General features: G+C 36.6%; 1 protein-coding gene across 2 annotated transcripts in view; it reads left to right on the top strand.

Moving 5' to 3' along the window:
- The first annotated feature begins 5,421 nt into the window (after positions 1-5,421).
- The window catches only part of VRK1 (VRK serine/threonine kinase 1), a 31,621-nt gene continuing 12,438 nt past the window's right edge, over positions 5,422-24,604 (top strand). Inside the window, exons 1-11 of one of the 2 annotated variants that reach the window (XM_088539682.1) lie at positions 5,422-5,491; positions 11,264-11,432; positions 13,178-13,233; positions 17,402-17,471; positions 17,848-17,935; positions 19,215-19,323; positions 19,459-19,551; positions 20,503-20,635; positions 21,810-21,930; positions 22,978-23,036; positions 24,133-24,311. In XM_088539682.1, the coding sequence (XP_088395808.1) occupies positions 11,276-11,432; positions 13,178-13,233; positions 17,402-17,471; positions 17,848-17,935; positions 19,215-19,323; positions 19,459-19,551; positions 20,503-20,635; positions 21,810-21,930; positions 22,978-23,036; positions 24,133-24,311 (1,065 nt within the window). In that variant the 5' untranslated portion in view covers positions 5,422-5,491; positions 11,264-11,275. Of the gene's footprint in view, positions 5,492-11,263; positions 11,433-13,177; positions 13,234-17,401; positions 17,472-17,847; positions 17,936-19,214; positions 19,324-19,458; positions 19,558-20,502; positions 20,636-21,809; positions 21,931-22,977; positions 23,037-24,132; positions 24,312-24,604 lie in introns of both variants that reach the window. The other variant, XM_088539683.1, reaches the window with a different exon arrangement.

Raw genomic sequence — 24,604 nt, 5'->3', positions numbered from 1 at the left:
CAGAGAATGGAATCTGTTTTTCCTAGATCCGCAGAACTGGAGGAGCTGTATAAGAGACTCAAAACCACTGTGTTCCCTCCCTGGAGAACAGTCAGTTAATTTTGCTTGCCAGTGTGGTATAAATAGTAAAATATATATATATATATAAAATGGAGTATAATATAATATAGTGAAATATAAAAAGTTAAAAATGACTTCCTCATTTATTTTCTTCTAAAGGATCCCCTCTCAAGAGACTGATGGAGAAAATAGCCAATTTTTGCTAACCGATTCTTTATTTTTTCCACTGCATAAATACATTTTCAAAAAGTGGGGGAAAAAAATGGCATTTTCAGGCAAAAGAATGAATGGTTTAAAAGTCCACCATGGCAAACTCACAATAGTCTGGTGACCTTGGAAGCATGGGTAATGCCTTTAAGCTGCAGGAAATATGGAATTTCAGATAGGGAGTAATTATACAGGGTCTTGCAAAGCATAGAGCTCTGCCTGTTTATATCAAAAGAGGGTTTAAAATATATATAACCTTATTCTTCCTTGCATTTTGCTGGAGCCTAATTACCTTAAAAATCACTGCTGGATCAGTAAGTCTATTGATAAGACTAAGCTCACATCATTCAAGAGATCCGTATCCTGTGAGCTACAAAGGACAGTAAATCACAAGTTTATGGATTCCTGGTTTCTTGTTTAAACAGCATGTAGTGAGAACACCACTACTATTAAGCAGAGAAGTGTTTCTAGGTATGCTAATGACCACAAGGAAATTTCAAACCTCCATAATGTGCTTTAATCACCAGCTGGAGATCAAAAGCCACCATGTGATTTTATACAGCATGGGCAGCTTCCAGAACTGCCTTACATGGAAAGAGATCAATGGTAAAATTGGTAGATACAGCAAAGCTTTTGCAATAAAAGCGTTTTATGTATCTTGTTCAAAGCATTTAAGTACTTTTTAGATCACTGATTGAACCATAGACATTATAAAGTGGAACCTTTTAATACCAAAATAAATTTTCAGAATAAAATTCCATTATAGGAAAAAGCGTTGCACTGCACCAGGATAGATAAAATTCTTTCACATGTAATGGGATATATGAAATGTTTGATGATAAACAGAAGTTCTTTGTATCATTATAGTTAGACACCATGCACTGTTGTTTGTGTGCATGTGAATGTATCTACAGTGTAGGATATACGCTGTTCCCCAGATAAAACAGTGTGTGTACCTATAAATAACTTCCCCAAAAAACTTCTGAGCTGGGGAAAGACACTTCATGTCCAAGCCAGTACGGTCGTTTATTTTTAAGTAGGAAAACTGCCCAAGCATCTGAGTTTTGGACCTTGACCAAAGAAAACATACAAACCCTTTAGAAAGTTATAAAAACCCTCTAATTTGGATTAATTTAATGCACTTCAAACAAGTTCTACTCTCAGAAGTTTCAAGTTATTTTAATGATTTCCTTTAGCAGCTTCAGATCATGCCTGTTAGCATCAGAAAACTTCCAGAAAAAGTTAAACTGCCAATGGATCTGGCTGCAGCTTTTCTTCCAGAACATTTTCATTAATACTATCTTCTAATATTCTATCCCCCTTTCATCAAATTATTGACCATTCTACAAAGTTCAGATCTCCTATTCCTCACATTTCATTTCTTTATTTAACTGCTTAAGTTGGGGAATACAGAGGATATTTTCAAAGAGCTTCAATATACCTTCCCTGCCTGATCCTCTTCATTTTTGGATTTAATGTATTTGGAATACTGCAAGGAATAATGGTCTTCAAATATAGAATTAGAAATCACGAAAGCCAGGTCTTACTCTGAAGTTCGTTACCAATTTCCTTTGTCACATCAGGCTAAACAAATGTCATGTGTCCCATTTGTAAGGAGTGAATATCTATTTGTTGAAATAATTCTTTATTATTATCATTCAATAATTCAGTACTGTTATGAGTATATTGTATATTGAATATATTGTACTTCCCTTTGGTGAGAAGGAAAACTTAAGGATACGATCATATGTTGAATTTTCTAGACAGAAGATTAACATCTTTATTGAACAGATCAGTTTTCACATCAAATTAATTGAATAGTCAAAAGAATTAATGATTCTCTCTGTTTTCTTAATCCCTGTATATAAACTCTTTCAGAATTCAAAATTTTAAGTTCCTTAATCAAACACAAAAAATAGTGTAAATTTAAAAGACACATGGGAAAATGTTAAACCTATGACAGAAATAGTGTTGCCTTTAACTACCTTTTAATAGCGTTCAGGCACAATATGATGCTGTACTGGGCTATTACAATACACCTGGAGTGCATCATGAGCTGTGAGGTTACTGGGCAGATAACTTTTAAGTACTCCTAAAATGGATATTAATGGACCAATACAGATGACTCCAGAGTGTCTTACCACTATTTTTTGAGAATAGTTATTACCCTTTTAAAGTTTAATAAAGGTATATTAATGAAAAAAAAACTTCCATTTAATTTATACAAATCTTTGTACAAAGGAAAAGAATATGAAAAGGGGAGAAGCGAAAAAGGGAAGAATTTTGCAGTAACCACATTTTTCCCTAGAGCTAGTATACTTGTGCTGCAGGATAGCATCTTAGATATGATTTAAAGCATAATTCTTTTACACAACAGTACATATATCATTGGTGGATAGAAACACAAGGCTTCTGAATCAAGAATTGCCTCTTGGATCATATCATAGTTTCTTCTCAAATCGTTCATGTCCTCTGACCACCGAGTTTTTACCCAGACTTTTTTTGGACTAACATTGGAAGAAAACTGTGATGTTAAAGCAAAGATTATGGTAGATTTAGGTACAGCAATCTCTAATCACTATCCCTGTCTGTGCTCCACATATCCGATAGCACAGGGTAGAGTAGTGTAGTGTACTACTACAGTAGTGTAGTGTCCTCTCCTCATTCATTTTTGAAATTGAATTATAATGATTTATTTTGATTTGGGCTTTTGTAAAGCATTGTGGGTACTATGGCAAGGTTTGTGAGCTGTATTAGGCCTCTTATTATTTTCCAACTAGAAAAATAAAATGAAAAGGTGGCAAGAGAGGAATGCACGCTGGAGTTCTAGGCCATTTTATTCCTCAATGTTTGAAAAGGTGGAAATGTAAGGAACATCACATATTAACTACATTTAAATTACTACTGTGGCATTACTAGCATTAAACCTGCTTAGTAGTCTTTTCAAAAAGAAATAAAAAACAAAATTGTGAGGTTTCATGGCAAGAATTTTAAATATTTTTAAGGAAAATTCTAAATTGATTTCTTGTTTCTGGATTGTTGCTTGCTTACTTCCATTGTATGTGGAAATGCATGTATGTGTCTTCTCCTCCAATAATCGTCTCTGATCCCGCAGAGCTGCAGTCCATGCAGCACTGTCTGACAAGCACTAAAGGAGAAACCAGCCTAGCTCCGGGGAAGCACTGGATCTCGCCAGCTGCAAACATCTGGCACTCTGTAACTTGTCACTTACCTGAACCTTCACAACCTCAAACTCCTGCCTTACAACCTAACGCAGCTTTGTGAGAAAGCACTGAGCCAGCTCAAGGGATATGGGCTAACCTTCTGACCTCACCTAATACTCCCTGAGGACCTTGAGTGAATAATTTAATCAAACTATGCTGCAGTTTTCTTGTTGTAGAATGAAGTTATGATTCAAATTTGCTTTGTACTATTCTGAGCCCACTGCAGGCACACTCTTAATTTTGTCCTAGAAATGAAGATGGGGAAATGCAGTTTGCATGTCTTCTGGAACTGATGAGTGTAAGTGACTCTCTCAAAAGAGCGACCATTCATTTTTCCTTCTGGAAGCTGAAACCTATCTTAAAGATCAGCTTTTCATTAAACTTCAAATATTTTTGGTTTGGAATTAGAAGACTAAATTCTGGTAAACTAAAATGTGGTTAGTATACAGAAACAGAATATACATATATTTTTTCATTTTATTTTCTATGTGGACATCTTAAAATATTTTTATAAGTCCAGTGATCTGATGTCAATTACCTCACAACTGGGATTGCTACAGTAAACTCATGGAAACATTTATCCATTAAAAAAAAAAAAGATCACAACATTATTTCATCCACTTTAAGGAAAGAAAATGGTACTTTGAGTTGAATGCTACCATATGTAGCATCTTTAAAAACAAACACACGTTAGCTTTCCTATCAGCAACAACACCCTAGAGCAGTCAAAACAGCACAGATTGTCAAAAGTGTGCCCAAATACCTAGGATTCCTACTGGATATTTCTGGTATTCTTAATATAGCTCAGATTTTCAAGGGAGTATGGAAGTACACAATGATCAGCACACCACGGGATGATACGAAGGTGGTAGCCACGAAATCACAGTCTTATTTGCTAAGGCTCAACATTCCAGCAAATTAGGAAAAAAAAAAAAAAAAAGAAGCGTTTCTTCCTACTTCATCCCCTGAGTGCCTGTTTTCACATGTCTTTAATTCTGATCCTCTGTATCTCTTTTCAGCTTCAGAGGTTGGCAGAAGCAAGCCATGTATGGATTTGTACACGACATTAGGCGAACCAGAAGCAGCGATGTCAGATGACAAACGGGTGAGACCTGCTAGGTGAATCAACGCTTTAAAACCTGACTCAGACCTGGAGAACGGAGATGGAGGCTGTGGCGGGGCAGGAAAAGGGCCAAAGCCGTTCTGACCTTTCAAGGGCATGGGTTTCTAAATGCCTTCTTTTTATATGACTTTGCAGTTACTATTAACGTGGTAAAATGTTCTTGTGCGCTAATAGCAATTTAAGTATCATAGAACCTGATGTTAAAAAAAAGAAAACAATTGAGACTAAATAAATACAGACTGTTAAAAGACACATGAAAAGCTTCTTTGGAGCAAGCTAGGTTTGCAGCTGGCCTCCATCACCTCGGAGGTCTTTTCCAACCATGGTGACTACATGATCCTATGGCTGCAGCACTCGAAGCCAGGGCGCAGAGAAACCCCATGCTCAAAACGCAGTTACGGGCAGGGGTGACCCTCGGCTAGTCAGAGTGGGTGTTTCCGGCACGGGCAGGCGCCCCCATGGGCTGAGGTGCCTTTTGGCCTCGAACACCTCCGGGGAAGGCGGCTCCGTGTTTCATGGCTCCCAGACAAGCTGGGGTGGTCAGGCCGGCCACCGCGCTCGGCAGCCGGTCCCTTCGCTTCGCCGCGGCCTGCGGGCAGGAGGCGGCCGGTTGTGGGGCGCCTTTCCCGCGTCCTCTAGCTCCAGACTCGAAGGTTTCGCACGAGCCCCGCCGGCCCGCGGTGCCCACTCCCCCCTCCGCCATGGCTCCCTCCCGCCTTCCCGCCCGCCGCGGACTACAGCTCCCAGCGGCCCCCGCGCCGGGCGCGCTGGCCAATGGGCGCGGGCGGTGTTGGGCGGTGGGCGGGAGGGCGCCGCGGGCAGTGCGGGAATTTCGGACGGGACGCGCGGAGCGGCGCCCGGCCCGCGCGCGCACCAGGTACGCGGGGGTGGCGGCGGCCGCCGCGGCGCTTCCCCCTCTGCCTCCCATTCCCCGGGCGCCGCGTCTGGGGGCTCCCCTGCGCCCCCGGCCCTGCTGGGCGGGCTGCGCCCCGGCTCCCTCCGGCGCCGGGCCCGCGCGGGCTCCCGCTCCTTTCCGCCTGCTGCTGGTGTGTGTGGGGACCCCGTCCCTGCCGCTCTGCCCCGCCGTGGGGCGCAGGCCGAGCCGGGGGTCCCTCCCTGGCAGGACTGGGCTGGGGGGACGTGCGGGAGCCGTCCCTGTCTCCCCGTCCGCCCGGGCCTGGGCGCCGAGCCGCCTCGCTGGCGGCAGGGCCGCTTCCCTCGCGTCCCGCGGGACTGCGGCGAGGCGGAGGAGGAGGAGGAGGGATGTGTCAGCGGCCCCTGTGTCACCTGCATATCCCTGTGTCACCTCCACCCCCGACATATCTCCTCAGCTGCGAGGCCCCGCAGAGCTTGGCTTTTATGTAAGCGCGCTGTTCTTTTAAATGCAAACCTGCGAATAGAAAAAAAAAATCTGCAGTTTCTGAATCCGAGCTGGCCTGTTGTGTAGGAAAAACTGGGCTAAGTTGGCTGTGTTTTTCTTCACTTCCTGTTTCTCAGCCTTCATTTCTCGTGTTTTAGGACTTTTTGCAGGCAGGTTAAAGCCTCTTGCCACTTCCGGTTTTCAGTTTACACTTAAACCTTTTATTAGTTTGTAGGGGATCCATGGGCACTTTTTGTTATTCGTAAGAGCATAAAACCTTTTGGGAAGTCCTGCCATTATTACCTTGCTAAAACACTTCTGCAACTTGTGCTCTCCGTCTGTGGGAATGAACTGTCCACTTCATTTGTAGGGATAGTCCTGAATTAAGTAGGATTTGTACTGCATTTCAGAGCTGCATTCAGATTTTTATGCAGTATGCCGAAATATCAGAAAGCCTCTGAGTTCGGTGTTTTGCAAGAATGGGTCCTTAGTGATAATTTAGAGGTGAGGTGATTTGGAGTGATAGATGACAGGACATCTTATAAAACTCTCTTTGTGAGCTCACGTGTTATTGCAAGGTTTTTTTTTTTATTATTAGAAAATATTCTAATAAAATTTGGTCTACCAATGTAGATTTCTTAATTTTGCTTTAAAATGCATTTTCTTGTTTCCTAGGGAAAGCACCCTAAGTCCATTCTTCTCATAAGTAGCATCATTTGTCAGCTGTTTTAATCTTTAGGAATAGAGATTAACAGGGTATTGAACTAAACTATGAAGAATACAGACTTTCTTGCATAAAGCGGGCATTCTGTGACTCTACTACTTACTTTCATTGATACTGCCTAGGGTACTTGTTACTTCCTTCTGCAAAACAGTTCAGCAGTTTTCACAGGTCTTAAGAAAGCGTCAAGTTGTTTCCCTCTTCCTTCCCTCTTCTTCCTTAAGGATTTATTTTATTTTATTTTATTATTATTTTTTGCAGGCAGACATAAAGGTCTTACTATGACTAAGCAGTATTGGCGACCTGTAGATTTTAGGTCCTTCAGGGAAAGACAAGAAAAGGAGCACCGGTCGGCAGCCTCCCTTCTAGGTTCATCACAGTGAGATCTATTTTCAACACAATCATAAATGCCAATTTCTAGAAAACCAAAGAACAGGATCAGGAAGAAATTCACCATTCTGACTTGCTGCACAGCAGAAATAGTTCTACTACTCGTTCTATTATAGAAATAGTATATTAATTTTAGAGTTTTATTGGGAGTGGAAGGCAGTACGAGTCGAGAAGTGGCTATTCATGTTTATTTCAAGAGTTCAAGTGTAGCTAGAGTAGCAACCATTGCAGACAACATTTGTAAAGATAGCACCACTGATGGTACTACTGATGCAAAATTGTCTGCATATCTCAAGTAGAGTGTATTCAGTTTCTTCCGAGCTGTTTTATTAGGGAGAATGAGGAGAAGTAACCTTTGTAGTGCTAAAGAGGCTTTTGGAGAGAGTTTAGACAAATAAACTTCTGTTATTCACACTCATCCATAACAAAATCTTTGTTTTGAGAGTACTGTAGTCACATAAAATGCTGCTGTTTACAGTCATGCACCTTGAAAATTGTTCTTGTCAGATAACTTTAGCTAAACAGAACCAGGTCTGTTTGATACTTGAATGATAGTACAGTACTTGACACCTATGGCAATCTGTTTCCAAGGACTTTAGCATGGTTTAGAAGCGCTAATAAATTAAGCTTCACAATGCCTGTGAGAGAGAAAATATTTCAATTTACTGATGGCGTGAGGTAATTGAGAGGCAGGAAGGGTGAAGGTGAGTTTTGATGTAAGTGTCAAATTCAGGAATCTCCTGACTCTAGTTCTGTGCTGAACTGAAAGACCATTCTTTTCCTCAGGACTCTGAGATCCTGGATGAAAAAGCAACAGAGTTGCAAAAAACTCTGTAGATGGCTCAGCAGGTGACCCTCATAGCGCTTCCTACATTTGTCGCAATGGGATAATGTGAGAGAGAGGAGGGAAGTGATTTCTTCCTGTTTCAAGATCACATGGACTAAATTTGTGTTTTTAAAATAGAGAATACAAGTGGTACTGTCTTCTGGAGAAGTGGATGACTTTATTCGAGCTGCGGAAAGTAAAGTACACGGCTACATCATGTTGGTTTATAAGTTTCTTGACAAACCACTCATTTGCTAGATCGTAAGTTGAAGCACACATGAAATGACAGAATTTGTACTAAAAAGTTGTTGCTTTTTCAGTCTTAAACTTTTTTTTTTTTCCTCTTAAAGCTGCAGGTACTTCTGACTTCAAACAGTGAAGTGATTTATCTAAATAAATGTGATCCGTGCCTGTTGATCAAGTAATTCCATAGATAACAGCTTTTTTGCAAAAGAGTGAGTGCCTCGTCTCATGCGTGCTGCCCGTGGAAAGCGATCAGTGTTTGGCACCTATGGCCTACTGATAGTTTGACCAACTTGTGAGTAGGCACAGTGCCATCTTAACAGATGGGTATGAATAGAGACAGCCAAGAAACCATGTATGTGTATCTAGTGTATTTGTTAAGGGCAGGGTTCCCAGCTGGGGACATTCAAACTTATGTCCATTTTGAATTTTTGCTTTTGTGGATAAAGGGATATCTCACTTTTTTATTATTAATATTATTATTAAATATCTTCAGGCATATAATTATTGGCCTTTATTAACAAGAAAAAAAAGGTGTGGGAAGAGACACCAGATCCTTTTTTAATACCTTTGTGGTGATATTTTAAGTAAACTTGTTTCCCTTTTAAGCACACTTGCCATCAACAGACTAAGAATGGCAAAGATGTGAAATTTATCTGTAGTTTTGTTTTACTGGCTTGCTAATTTTATTCACAAAACAACTACTAATTTTACTCTTCTTGTTTGCTGCTTTGCAGGCATGTTTTTTATGTAAGACAAAGCTCAGTTGGCTTGTTGTATCACATTTTCAGGATTTTTTATAGTATTATGCAACCAAAATGGACATAGAAGCTGCAGAGTGTTGTAGCACCAGACTCAGTTCACAGAGCTCTATTCAAGAATATAGGAGAGGGTACAGTGAATTACTTAAAACCAAAACCATTTCAGTGCCTATCACTCTCATGCCAGCCTGCCTGCAAGCACCCATGCACTGTCCAAGGGGTCTGCCCACCCAGAGTTCAAGCACTTTAGTGCGTCTGTCCGAGTGGTCTGGCCAGGATTATCTTCAGTAACGTGGAGGTCGAGCAGTACCGGCTCTCGAGTCTTTGTCATGTCCATACGCTCGTTCAGACTCATTTTTGTAACTTTTAGAAGCTGATGGTGATTGTGATTTTTTGTGCTTCCATCCTGTCCCCATTTCTGAGTCACTGATGATCTTTGTACTGTGTTGAGTGCAGTCAGCCTTAGTCTTAGTGCTCCAGGCTTTTTGCTTGTCTTCCTGCCACCACCATCTCTAGTGACTTCAGGTGACTGCTGTTTTAGTCTATCCTTACCCAGAAGGTCTGGGTGGCCTGAGAAGCTGCTTACAGGTGTGCTGTGATCCCGATGGCTTGCTATTCTAAGTGATATCAACACTGCCAGTCCTGCCATGCTTTGTTCCTTCTGGTGCTTCCATGTCATTATGATCACATTTGCACCATCTGAGCTGACTAACTGAAATTCCATTTGGTACTTGGAACTGTAATTTCTTTCCTGTCAAAAGTTTGGAGGAAGAACCTTCCTCTGAGACTGTGTAGTACATTTTACCTTGAAGACAAAAAAAAGACATGTGAGTTCTTTGAAGACAGAGTGAAAGCTGTGGGTGCAGTTAGCCTTTTTAAGAATGTCAGAATTATATCTTGGTTAAGACGTCTTGTTTTGTGAAAATGAGGAAGCTTGTGCCGTGTAGTTTTGAATAATTACTAGTTTTGTTCTGTAATGTTCGTACTTCATAATATTCTTTGTTGCAATTATTCATTTAGCCACCATCAGTAATTAGGGGCGGTTTTGTGGCATTAAGATGTGATGGTTCTGTGTGGTGCTGTAAATTCTTGAAGATGCCACTCAGAAAAGGGGTCTATGGAGTGTTTTTGGAACTGCTGTCACTATTGCATGATTTCCTATTTGTCTGGGAAATGAATTCCTGGAACATTAAAACAAAAAGAAGAAAATTGACATTAAATAACTGTGTTTGACTTAGTTATTCTATCCAGTAACTGATGAGGGGGGCAGGGTGGAAGATACTTTGCTATCCAGAAGATTCCTCAATTGTGTATTATTTTTATTAATATTCCCTATTCTTTCCCAGGAAAAACAAGCAACATCACCCCCCAAACACACCAGTCAGACCTAATATCCTTTAGAAAGTAACTTTCATCTTCATAAGGTAGACAAAGAGATCAGCTCTTTGAAAAATCCTGAAGTTCTTCATATGCAGAGATTTTTACCGTGTCATGGCCAAGTCTTTAGTAAGTTCCCCTATTAACTGAAAATCTGGCTCAAATGTGAAAAAGAAAAAGAACCTTATGTAATGCAAGTGAGGATTGTTATGGAGAAAGACATGCATGTTTGGTTGTGGACAGCCGTTATATTATTTGCAAAAACGTTCTTGATATTGGACCTGAGCTTGGCATGAATAATACTTTCACGTTATGATCCTAAAATAGATGGTTATGTGCTAATATGTTAATCATCTACTAAATGTTGTCCTGAGAATAATAAGCAGACTTTTAGTTTTGTTGGTTGTATTTCTATAAGGGGAAAAATTAATTAAGTTTGAATAATATAATATTTTTGTGGCATTTTGACAGCTAATAGGAATCACTGAGAAATGTTGACATTTACTTTCTCATTTCTTGGTGTAACCATTAATACCTTTACTTGCTTTTATTTAAGTCTTGGAGTATAAATTGGACTTGGAAATTTAAAAACTAAGAAAAATTTACTCCTAGAAGACTGATGAGCTTTCATTAGTTTACTCTTTGTTGAATGTAGAACTGTGATTGCTGTGATTGATTGACAGCAATAGATTTTGAGATTTTTGTGATGTGTATTATAAGACTTATAATAGATTTCTTTTGTGAAGTTTTTTTCTTTCAGTTTTTTTTATGCCTGAAAATTACTTGTTTTTCACTTAGAATTCATGCAAATGAAATGATTTATGATTTTTAAAGTATTTTAGTAATAACAAGTTAAAAATTAAATCATGTGTTATATAGAAGTTTGTCAAAAGTGAGCATGGAAAAAATGACATATGAAATAGCATACTTAATATATAACCATTTTTTTTTAATTATAATTATTCCTGTAGCCCCAAGTAAAAATGCCATATATGAAGAAGACTTCTGGAAAAAGAGGTCCGGCAAAGAGGAAACTTGCTGAAGAGTTTCCTGTAGGAGAGATTCTAGCAGATACAAGCAAAAAAGAATGGAAATTAGGTGTCCCTATAGGACAAGGAGGCTTTGGACGCCTCTATCTTGGTAAGTTTGTTTATTGTTGGTAATATTTTGAGATGGAGAGTGAAATGTTTGTCATTGTTCAAAGTGATGAAAAATTGAGCCAAAGTTAAGAGTTAGTTGGAAAATCTTCAGTTGCTCTGTTTGAATAGAACTATAATTTCATCTGAGCAGCATTTGACTAATGCTCATTGAAAACAATGGCTGCATGAGGTTGCAGTTATCAATATGATGTTTCAGAGTGGTAGTTCATTTCAGTTAAGTCTTTGTGCTTTGCAAACCATACTCTTTCTTTGTAATATTTTTAAATGTTTGTAGACAGATTTTGTAATTCTAATATTCTTGCATAATTGCTTTTATTTCTCAATCATTCATTTCTAAAGTTAATTGTGAAAGATGGCTGATATTGAGAGCAATGGGATTGGTATGTTCCCGTGTTGCCTTGGTGGTGTTTCAGTTCTGATTTTCATTGACCTCTGGTTGAGGGCGAAAGGATAATTCAGTACTTATTTAAATTTCTTCTTTGGTATGTCTGAAATAAGAAATATTTGCATGAGTATCCTTATCTCACAAATTCTGAATGACAGTGTCTAAACACATTTTATGCAGGCTATTGATCAGCCATCAAAGAACAGCTGTTGACTTCTGTGCTGTTTTTGACTTTTATTGCGTTCTGAACTTCTGATATAAGTCATAAACTTTATTACGCAACCAGTATTTATAACAGATTGAAATTTTGGACTCACAGAAGCACAGATCTTGCTTTGTGACAGTGTGCATTGAATTTAATGAAAACTTTTAATGCATCGATTTTCATACTTAAAATCAGAATAGTTGTTTTTTGAACAAATGAACAAAGACAGGAAAGACTTTGAGAATACAATGGAGTATCAAAGGGAATTTTTGCTGTAACCCTAGTAATTTTCCAAATAGCCTTGAAGGGATGAAATTTAAGGTAACCATGTTAATAAAGGTATTTTTACAAAATACGTATAATCTTTCTCCCTGGATGAGACAATATGCATTTCATGCAACTGTGTTCGTGTTTTTTTTTTTTTTTTTTTTTTTTTTAAATCAATTCCAAATACACTTCCTATGCTTACAGCATAATGGGTTAAGAATCATTTTGAGCAAAGGCTCAGGACCAGTGGGCTACTTCTTGCCAAAGCATCCTTCTACTATTTGCTCAGTTTTGCTCACTGAGTTTCTATATATGCTGCATCTGGAGTTTGATCTCACTCAAATTGTTGTCATTCTTCATGTTAAAAATTTCTGCTTTGTTCAAGCCAAAGCTTGCCCTCTCCAAGGCTGTGCCATGCCCCGACTCCTTGCACACTTAGTGCTTCCCTGATTTGGTGTCCTCTGTATTTGTATCACCTGTGACAGCCATCAAGAGCTTAGCACCAACAGAAAGCCCCTTTGAAATACACGACATAACAAAATAGTAGAGAGGATCTTGCTTCTCTACATTCATTAGTCTTTAGAGATGAAAAAAGTGTTATTGTCTAGAAAAAAAAAAGATATTGAATAATGAAAAGTAGCTAGTGAACTTTCCATTCTTGAACGGAAGGGGGAATGTGAGGCCACATCAACACTGAGTAGGCTTGCAATATAGAATATTTGTCTTACCTTGGCATAACATGCTGATATTCATGTTCATTTCAGTGCTTAATTGCTCTGTCATTTGGAATCCATGCTGCATAGCAAGGAAATGTATGTTTTGTAATAGTTTACTTTCATATTACTAATAAACACTTACTTTTTAACAGCTGATGTTAATTCTTCAAAGTCGGTTGGCAGTGATGCACCTTATGTTGTAAAAGTGGTAAGAGAACATTTGAATCTTTATTTCAGAATTTGAAAATGCTTGTTCTAGAATAGCATATGTAATTTAAATCACCCTCTCACTAAAAATAATGCAGTTATATAATGCATATTTTGTCAAAGTGTGCTCTGAAAATTGGTGTGGTGCTTTGGGGAAACTGCTGAGAATTGAGACCCTGGTGCACGAAGGTGAATGCTGGCCTGTTGGTGGTGTTGAAAAAAAAATTAAATGGTTCAAATTCTGTTTCATTTGTTCTTGGCTGTAAACAACCCAAACAAAATCAATGTAGTCTAGATATCTTTTGAGGAATTTCTCTAACTCAACAGTGAGTCCATGCGAAATGTTGTTTGCCACTGGATGTCGGCTGACAGATGGCCTGGGAGTTGAAACTGCAAAACTTTGATTCCCAAGGTCTCGACAGATATAAAGTCATTTAAATGTTTTATCATAAAACACACACATGTCTAATTTCTACTGAGTAGAAATGGTATTGACATGTATGTTTTTAATCTAATGATTAGATAGAAGAAAAAGCCTTTTTAAATTTTATTTTCTACCTGACGGCAGTATAGCAGTGAGTTCTTTTTATTAGTCAAATAACTTTTAAAATTTAAAACAAATTAACTTGAACTGGGTAAAAAAAAATATTATTAAGGTGAATTTATAAAATTATTTTTCTAAAATTTTGCTTAATTTGCTTGATTTTTTTTCCTTTTTTAAGAGAGGGAAACGACTATGATCCAGGCTATTAATTATATTGATACTTCTTCTATTTTTATGGCAAAAGCAGGTAGCATAAAACTTTCCAAGGACTTCAGAATATAGGATATTAGTTTTTCTGCACAGTTCAGAAGCATTAATGTTTCATCTTTTGGTTATTAAAACAATAGCAATGGTGTGTAGCATTGACCTAATAGTTTGCTGCTTATATATATATATATAGATAGATATTCTTAACATTTTTTTTCCCCCCAGACTAAAAGATCAGATTAATTTGGAGTGGAAATCAGTTTAGTTAGTATGTGTGTGTTAGTATGTGCCTAGTTATTTTTTAGTTCCTTGCTGCAAGGAAATTCTAGAATATTGTTTTTTATACTACATTAATAGAAAAAAAAAAAAACTTTTAGTGATGACCCTCTTCTGGAAATGCCGCTTGCTGCAAAAACCCCGTGCTGTTCAGCATCATCACAGTGCTGCCTTAGGTGTGTGTGGCAGCAGCTCTACAAAGACCAGGAGCTGCAGCCCGTAGTTTTTGCATGGTGGCAATGCCCAGCCTGCCCCGTCTGAGCTGGGTGGGGATGAGGGCTGTTTTCCTGCAGGACCTGTGGTCTCTTTTAGTAGCAAATAACAGATACTCAGGTTATCATGCTGCTTCATAAATTCAGACTGACTAGGGAGCAGAATCCTTTGACTTTCATGGAAGAATCCAACTTAATTTCTTTGGAATAGTGTCAGATACACGCTATTTCACTGCTGTGCACCGTTGTCATCCTCTCTCCTCCAGCTTCTAACTGGCCCTCTTCCTGTTCACTTCCTTCTCCTTTCCTCCGCTTCGGGCTCTGGTTGTAAGATTTGTTGTAACATCTGATTGTTTTTATGTGAGATTTCACGATGTTACAGCAATTTGTAAATACCCCATTGCAAATCTCCCTCATGAATACGCTTTCACTTTGTTTTATGTGATTCTGAGTTTATGGCAATAAAGGGTAGCCCAGTTGTTGTGCTGCCGTCACAAATGATCCATAATGTTCCATGCCTCTACAGCCCAGTATAATGCTACTACAAATAAGAGCCTATTTTCTGATGCTCTGGGTGATTCCTAGTTGATCCATCAGCTGAAGCAAAGTGGTTAACAGCTTTGAACAGTTATTAGTGTTTAACAAAATATGTGCTCGGATCATAATGCTCTTCAAATTAAGCTATTAAACCGGGATGGAAATTGGCTTAGTTTTTGACATATCCTCATGCTATTGATGTCTACGCAGTATGAAATGAATCAGTTTTTAATAAAAAGAAATGCTTTTTTAATGTGGACCTTTCAGATGTCATTGGGCAGGAGTGGATACAGAGTTTAATAACACTTTGTTAAACTACGAGCTAAAAAAAGATCAGAATCCTTAAAATACTACTTGAGGAAATTAGTTGAGTTTTGACATGTACTTCATAATCTCTTTCATTAAGATTTGTCTTCTAATTAGACTTTAATTTCAGTTTTGCAAACTATGAGTGTGTTTAGAATGACTCTGTGGAAATTAGAGTTTGAACTTTTTCTCACTTTAATGTATTATAAGATGACTGGTATGGCAAATATTGGACATTCTTACATGAGCTTTTTTAACACAGCATTTTATTTACCTGTATGTAGAATTAATTGTATTATGGAACATCAGCTTTGTAGCCAATCCAGAGTTCTGTTTTGTGTTTAAATTAGCTGTCCAGTGCCTCAAGTATGAAGATACCAGATTTTCAACATTTGCTCTGACTAGAGATTCTTTTTCGCCTATAAAAATGTTTTAGATAATGTATTTAAACAGGTAAATATTTTAAGATTTTCAGCACCTACACTTTTTTGCTGAGTTTTAGTAACAGAATAACAAACCAAAATCATATGTTTAACTTATACTGTAATGAATTTAAAGTATCAATTGATTATGCTACACAGAAAAAGGTGATTGCCTCTGATAATTTAACTTTGAGGTACCTGCAGTGTAAGATTTCACCTTCTCTGTGTATGTAACTACATATGATTATTCTGTTGGATATGGTACATCAATAAAATAAATGGAAGTTGTTAAGCATGTACTAAAGTTTCTGGGCATAGCTTAGTTGGTATAGTTGGGTTTTTTTTGCAGGGTCACAGCTTAATACTGGTCTGAACAAATGCTGTGGTCTGTTCCAAAAAGAGGAGCTGGAAAACCGTTTTCTGGATTGCATTGTTTTTCAGGGCAGTGTTGCTGAAGGAAGTAAGGTGAAGACAGGTAGAACCATTCTCCTGCAATGCCAAGGCCTATGATGGGTGCCAAAGCTGGCTTCTGACTGGTTTTCCTACTCTACCTCTCAACCAGTAAATCAGATGCACATTGAAGGCCACGTTCATCAATGAGCTTAATCTCTTTGCATTGCTTCAGTAGTGTTAGACAGCAGTAAACCCATATTAACTGAGCAGTGTGTTCTGGCATTTAACAATTTTTTGGATCACTACGTCTGTATTCAAAAGTTACAATTAAAGTGGTTTGAGATTATTTATTTGGAACTTTTGCTAATACATAATTGAGTTATCTCTGGCTTTCTTTACCAGTAATGACATACCTGTTTTTTGTTTGATAGGATATTCCAAAATAGATATTTCCAATGAAATGGAATGAGTTTGGACATATATGAGTAACTCTAGCATAAAATAAATTGCTGAAACTTATCTCAGAATCAATTACTTTAAAAATGAAAAACTGAGAGTTGAAATCACAACTTCAGGGTTTTTATTTTTTTTCTACACCGAATTGTGGAAATCTTCAGTTAAGGTGCAAACTCGCTTGCAATTCTTGTAATGTTTCAGAGCTTTGGTGTTTTCAAACATTTTACTTGTGGTATGTAGTTATAGATTTGTCCCTAGAAAATGGAGTAAAAAGACCTTAGGTTAGCTTAAATAGCTTAAAGGTAGATTCTTAACTCAAAGTAGATTCAGTTTTGATAACTGTTTGTTAGGAGAAATTGTGAAATCCCCTGCAATGCTTGTCGTGATCAATTAGTGTGTGAAGAGGACAAATGCCTCATGGTTCAGCAGGAATTTAACTTTCAATAATACTTTTCCAGCAAATTAATTCAGGTGTTATTTTAGGATTAGTAAAATATACAAGATTGGTGCAATTCAGCTTTAATTTTGGAAATGATTATATTGCTGTCACTTTTTGATATTACTACACATTTCTGTTAATTTTTTTTTGTAGGGGTAAGAATTTTTAGTACTCTAATGCTAAGCAATTTATTATAAAATAACTGCTTAGTCATCTTTATTTTCTGAAGAGAGCATACTCTATTGAAGTTCTCTGCAGTGAGTAGAACATAGGAAGGAGAATATGATTTTACAGACTAAGCATTACATTTTGTGAGCTCATAATAATTCTTAGTTACTAACATAGCAGTTCTTGACTAATTTTAAATTGTCTTGAAGGAACCCAGCCAGAACGGACCTCTTTTTACTGAGTTAAAGTTCTACATGAGAGCTGCTAAGCCAGATGAAAGTAAGCTTTCTATTAAAATACTTTGAATGAATTACAGCATCTAGGAAAATAAAGCCTACAGGAGTAAGGTAGCTCTTTAAAAAAATCCTTTAAGATCATTTTTGAAAATATTTTTAAATTATAAAAATGACATGTAGTAAAATTAAGGTTTTTGGTAAGATTTTTCTTAATAATGTGTTGATGATATTACATATGCATTTAGCTGTACACTGTCTGTAAAGGATGTGTCACCTGCTTACCAGTATAGTTTGCATACTACTTTCTGTAAAATAATTAGCTTACATGTGTGTAGAAACTGTAAGAGATGTAAGTGCTACCTTTTAGGTAAGTCTCTCCTGATATGAATTCATGAACTTGCTTTTGTTTGTATTTCTAGTTCAGAAGTGGACTAAGTCCCATAAACTGAAATATTTAGGAGTCCCAAGATACTGGGGTTCTGGCTTACATGAAAAAAGTGGAAACAGGTAAATATATCTGTTGTTGGCACACATGTGGATTTATTCAATGCACGACTACTATCTCTTTTAACCAAATCCGGTATATAAGATATATTTTCACCTATCCTGATGTTTCATAGTAGTGTATATATAAGGAATTGATGTATTCTATCTGTATTCTGATTGTTATTCGTATTTGTGTCTCATATTCTTACTGATTTAGTTTTTATTTTTCTCAGACGTCACCATAATAGGGTAACTCTACATATTAGTGGTTTAGAAGCTCTTCATTTTTGAATTAAAATAAAGTTAACTTTTAACATAGATGTCCTTGCCTGATATGACTACCTTTTAAAGTTTATCCTTTTTAGTTATTCTGGCATGGCGTGCAGTTAAAAGGATTTTAACTCATGCATAGAAAAGATTTAGTGCAGTCTCTACACCTGTTTGATTTTCTCTAGGGGTAGCTTTTTGACCTAATCTGTAAATTACAGTAGTTGCTAGTCTCATGGTAGGATTGTCTTAAGTTTAAGGGTACTTCTTAGTATTGTTTGATATTGCAAAGTGTTTTTGTTACTTTGTATTGGATGGTGTGTTTATGTATTAGTCCTGATTTCCCAGTGGATTCTCCGTATAGTGATGCTACAAATAAATTTTACTAGGTGCTCTTCTTTTTGTATGGGCCACTGAGTAGGGTAGTTGGTACATGGAGTCGTGTGTGCCAGAAATTGCTTTGTTTCAATAAATCCTCAAATTTAAAGCTAATCTATTGGAAAAAAATATTAATTCTGAGAGGCAAAAGTAAATGTAACATTAAGATTTTTTTCTTCCAAGTAAACTTTTTGTTGTTTAGTATATGAGGCTCTTACACTAATAGAGTTACTGCTAGCTCTTATGATAATAGAACTAATTTGACTATAGCAATGAGTATCAAAACATTTTTAGCAAGTGAGTTTTTTAATAAGTTGAAAGAAAAGCATCAGATCAGAGAAACCAACTTTTTAAGTGACCTTTTAAAGTTATTCAGCCATTGATACTTGTCATCTATAGTGGATTTTTTTACAGGTATTTTCCCATATGGATATTTGCTTTGTATGGCAAAAGTAGCCAGCTGATATAAAGGAAATAAGAGTTGAAGTACAGTGTAAAAAATGTCAAGTATATCCCATATATTTGTTTCTCTGTTCTTGAAGTTTGTCTGTAGGTAGAGACCTTTTCTTTTGTAGTTTGTGTTTTGAACATAAAGATAAAATACTTTGCAAAGTGCAAATCAGTAATTTTTTGTTGTTTCTTTTTGTGAATTTAGTTATCGGTTTATGATAATGGACAGGTTTGGGAGAGATCTTCAGAAGATATATGAAGAGAATGCAAAGCGATTTACCCACAAAACTGTATTACAATTAGGCCTGAGAATAGTAAGTTTAAAAAAGAATTTTATAATCTGACTTCTCCTAAACTGTTCTGTTAAATTATGCTTTTGTGCTGGATACAGGTCCTCTGCTGGTTGGAGCCTGGTACTGCACTTATACGACTATATTTTGTTTTATTAGCTTGATATTCTGGAATATATCCATGAACATGAATATGTGCATGGAGACATCAAGGCGTCAAATCTTCTTTTGAGTTACAAGAACCCTAATCAGGTATTTCTGAGGCTTTTTTTAATCATGTTTTTATCACGGAAATGCTTTGAACTTGTGAAATCTAGCAGAAGCTCATTTTAAAAAATGTGTATGGTAACATTATTTCTGCTTGACATTTATATCTAGTTAATATTCTACATTTTTATGCAATTTGCTGGACAGTTTATCAAATTGACTATTTGCCCTAAATAATCTAGAGAAATTCTCATGATTAAAACAAAATTGACTCTCAAATAGATATTTGCAGGTGGAAGCTTAAAATTATATGGTACACCAGTAAATTATGTTTGCCTGTCTGCATTGTTCCTCATTCCTTTGTTCAAGAAATCCATCAGATAAGTGTTCTGTTACTTGGAAAAATTGGTCTTTAAAATGTTGATTGTTCCACTTGATTTGCAGAGGTCTTTCATTTTTTTCTGCATTTTTAACTCTCTTTTCTATTCAAAAAATGCGTATTAGAATTTCTGAATTGGGCATGTCATCTTGTCCAAATATTTTAGCTTATTCAATGAATAAAATAATGTCAACTCTCCTGAAGTAACTGTGGTGTTAGTGAGTAGTAATAGTAGCTATGGTCGTTTTACAATATTATTTATAAGTCCAATGCTCAAACAGGACACCTGAATTCAAGGAGGATAGGACAGTAAGTATATGTATAATTTTGTATGAATTTTGAGTCCAATTATAAATATTTTACTGTACTTGGCCCTGCATTAGCAAGAACTGACTTCCAGAACAGACTGTTCTATGGAAAATGACAAAAGCTTTCAGACATGCTGCTTTCAAGTTGTGTGTAGTAATCTCAGTAAAGCTTTGAGAAAAGATCATTTAAATTGAAAAAAGACCATGTATAATTCTTTATAAGAAATTATGAGAGCAGTTGAGAATTCTGTTCATGTATTTTTGTGCTTGTCATTCTTTAATCCTTGTATTCTGTGTGGAAATTATTAGGTATACCTGGTGGATTATGGGCTTGCTTACCGGTACTGTCCAGAAGGGGTTCACAAAGCTTATAAAGAAGATCCTAAGAGGTGTCATGATGGGACTATTGAATATACCAGTATTGATGCACACAAGGGTGTGGGTAAGAAGGCAGAGGCTTTTTTCTCAGTGATAGGTGTTTGCGTCTCCTTTTAAAAATAAATGTAGAAGATTTATCTGCTGTACTATGTTGTTAAACAAGTTTCTGAATCTGCAATAATATATATATTTTTTCTCTCTGTAAACTATGTTGGCATTTATTTTTTTTCCTTACACTTACTAGCTTTTGCTTTGATTTTATTTGCTGTGTTTTTTAGTCCAAACTTCTTGTATAGTTTCCTTATTTTATGAATTTGTGTAAGATGTTTATAGAATATTGCTTGACAAAGCAATGGGCCCCGTTTTTAGGGGGTAAATAGGTCCTGTTAACAAATCCATTACTTTGTAATTACACCTGTAGTCACTGAACATCAGAAGGCAAGTCGTGAGAATGTTGAACATGGAAGTCACAGGGCTGTATATGAATGAACATTGAGGATTTGTCGTGAACATCAATTTTATTTTCTTCATTCTTAAATTTTGTTTAATTATCAGAAAAATGTCTTGCATTGTCTTGTATGTCTTGCAAAAAATGTCAGTGCTGAAAATTAGTGTTTTCTTCCATATGAATTGTTGCATCTATCCTATACTTAAAACTGACTGAACAAAGATGGCTTGATTAGGCCACTTGTCCTTTGAAAGAGTAACTTGTGGTCAATATCCACATGGGGTGTTTTTGGAAAGCCCTAGGGATGTGATGTTTTGCTGTACTGTGCTTGGCTTTCCAGGCCACATGAAATATTTCTATGTTGCAGAACAGTTATTGTGGAGAGCAGGGCTTTTGCCCAACTTTTCTTTTCTTTTTTCTTTTGTCAATAGAAGAGAGAATGTAAAATAATGTTTTGAACAGAAAGTCAATCACTTCTCTACAGGCTCTATTTTTTTTCCTAATCCAACTACTTAAAAAGCTTCACAAATTGGGATAACTGCAGCATGTCATACCCTTGAATGAGGAGAAAGAGATTGATAAAGGACTTGAAAATGAAGTTATTCTTCTAAATGTAGGAATAATATTTTTCCCTTCTTTTACACTTAAGAAAAAAGATTTAAAATAGTTTTACATTGTCAGTATTGGCTTTCTGTTTTCTTGCCACACTTACAAGTTTTAGCAGTTGTTAAAATGTGCTCCTAAAATTATTCTTTTTTTCGTGTGTGTGTGTGTGTGTTTGCATGCTTAGCTCCCTCGAGACGTGGTGATCTGGAGATCTTAGGTTACTGTCTGATTCATTGGCTTAGTGGCCATCTACCATGGGAGGATAATTTGAAAGATCCAAACTTTGTCAGAGACTCAAAAATCAGGTGAGAAACTCCTTTCTTTCTTTCTTTCTTTCTCTTTTGAAAATAAATATAGGAATAAATGAAATGAATAAAAATGTCCTGTTGTATAAGTATTTTGTGCTTTTGGTGTATTTTGTTTTGGCAGTTGTGTCATACGGTGTACCCTCCATTTTCCCTCCATTTCCCTTGTAATTCAACTTTTTTTAGTTGTACTCTTGTTCCAAGTTCTCCTCTAGCTGTGAATTTTTTGGGTCTGTGAGATGGTATTTTATGCTGCAGAGCTGGTGTTTTTGAACACTACCGTGGCGATTCCACACAGCACTCTTTATTAGGATGGTGATAACCTGCTTTACAGAAGGTGAAACAGTAGCACAGCTTCTGAGTAATCTTTTAGGGTTGTCTCTTGAAATCTTTGGCAAGGGGCAGGGCTGAAGTTGGATCTTCAAATTCTTTGACCATTGCCCCTGCTAGAGGGCTGCTAATGTGTAATTTAGGACATTTTTGTTTGTTTTTGTTTTGGTTTTGTTTCCTTCTGACCCTCAAATCTCTTTTTGGAGATACTCAATATTGAGAAAACTGTCTCAGCCTGTCAGTTTCTGTCTAATTCACAAGTATTTGTTGTATAGTTTCCTGCTCTGTACTTTTAATTCTTCTGCCTCCACCAGTAAGCAAAGCTTGGCTTTTCCTTTGTAGTTATTGATTTGGCTGGGAGGCTGCTCTGAGTAGTATCAGTTTGTGAAAGTCCTTGAACAGGGCACTGGTATGAGAGAGCTTAAAATGGAACAGTTCCTTTCCTTCAGTCTTCCACTTGCTTGCTTTTGTAAAAACCAAAAAGTGATGAACAAAAAGCTTACTGTGTTTCAGGTAGCCTCCCTGGCATTCATCAGGTTCTCAAAGGCACTGTACTAATAAAAATGCACCCATTCTAAGTCATACGGAGGGTTCATCTACCAGGGTTTTCTGCTTCTGGCAGTGGCCCAAACTAGATGTTTAGGAAATGTGTCAGAACAGGGCAAATATTCCAAACCTGAAAAAAACGTAATAGCTTTGAATAATTTTGTTTTTCAGATTTAGAGATAATATTTCAGATTTGATGGACAAATGTTTTCCAGGGAAAAATAAACCAGGTAAGAGGAGCTATTTTAAAAAGTTAAACATTTTAAATAATTTGTTTATATATATATATATATATATATATTATATAAAAGAAAAAAAGCCCCCCCCTCTTTGGGGGCTATCATCAGGTTTTAGAAAGCTTTAGAGATTGGGTAGAAGCTCTAATGTGCCAACTTTCATGTGGTAAATCGAATGTGTGCAGAGGAGGGCTACTCTAAATTCAAATAAAAACAGATAAATTCAGTTGCTGCAAAAGGTGAGGATTCATCAGGTTGCTGGCAACTTTTGAGAGGTATGTGTCAAGAATGGAATTTCATCTGTTGCTTCTTTAAATTCCCCTTGCCTACTGGAGTTTGCATCTTTTTTCATTTACTTTTCTCAGCAAAAACAAAGTGGCACTGGTAAGGTTTTTGAATAATAATAGCTTAGAGTCTTTTCCTTTTGCCTGTAGCCTCTGACTAGAAGACAGAATTATGAATTTGCACATATGAAATATGTAAGTCATAAAGTAATGAAAATCTGAATTCTGGAGGAGTGTTTCTACTTGGCATTAGTAATTTTGTTGAGTTGGTTTTATTTCTGGTAGAAATACACTTTATTGGGAATATAAACTTAAATATTTTGTTATTTCCAGCTGTTGTTTCCTGGTAGTCAGTAAAGGATTTTCTCTGTCAACTGCTTCTTATGTGGTTTTTCAATGTCCAAATTTGTTTTCTCTGTTTTATTTTTCATATTTCTTTCTTTTTAAATGATAAAGTGCTTGGATGACAATGAGTTTTCTTTTCAACATTTTAAAATATAGGCATAAGAAATATTATGTAAAGAAGCATTCATTGGTGAAGATTGGCTTATTACATTTTTTACGATCGACTGTTTTCTTCGTTACAATAAATGTATAAGAAACAGCGATGCTGTTATCACAGGGTAATGAACCTTGGTATATTTTTTTCTAAAATGTGTTGTAATGAAGTCATAATTATGAGTTTATAAATAACCATTTCAAAAAATAGTATAAATAGTGCATGCATAATTTCTGACTCTTTTGTGGTAAAAGCTAATGATTAAGATGTTTTCAAACAAATTAATTTGAAGTACAATTTTTTTTAGATGAAATAGCCAAATATATGGAAAAGGTGAAACTGTTGAGCTATGACGAGAAGCCTGTATATCAGCATTTTCGAGAAATACTTCTGCAAGGCTTCAAGACCATTGGACAAAAAGATGATGGAGTTTTAGACTTTGGCCTGTTAGAGAATGGAGACTTGCAAACCAAGCCCTTACAAAAGGTTTTTACTTTAAAATTTTAATGTTTTTGAACTAAGTAAAGATTTAGAGTGGTATTGGAAGTAGGTGTTGTAGCTAGATCAAGTAATAAATAAGCAAATAGCCAAATGTATATTTGCTTGTGCTACTCATATATGCTATATCTGTAATTTTTAACTTGACAAATTTTTATGAAAGCTTAAATATAGAATGATGTTTGTAGGTGTACTTTCATAATAAGTAATATAGTACCTTTGGTAACAGAATACACATTTAGTTATAATGACATTTGAACAGCTGAACATTCAGTTAATTT

Source organism: Tinamus guttatus, unplaced genomic scaffold, assembly GCF_059628265.1.
Source record: "Tinamus guttatus ecotype Peru unplaced genomic scaffold, ASM5962826v1 Tinamus_guttatus_pri_ptg000048l, whole genome shotgun sequence".
Taxonomy (NCBI): Eukaryota; Metazoa; Chordata; class Aves; order Tinamiformes; family Tinamidae; genus Tinamus; species Tinamus guttatus.
The sequence above is the reverse complement of the archived record's forward strand: the minus strand, read 5'-3'. Positions and strand labels throughout refer to the sequence as shown.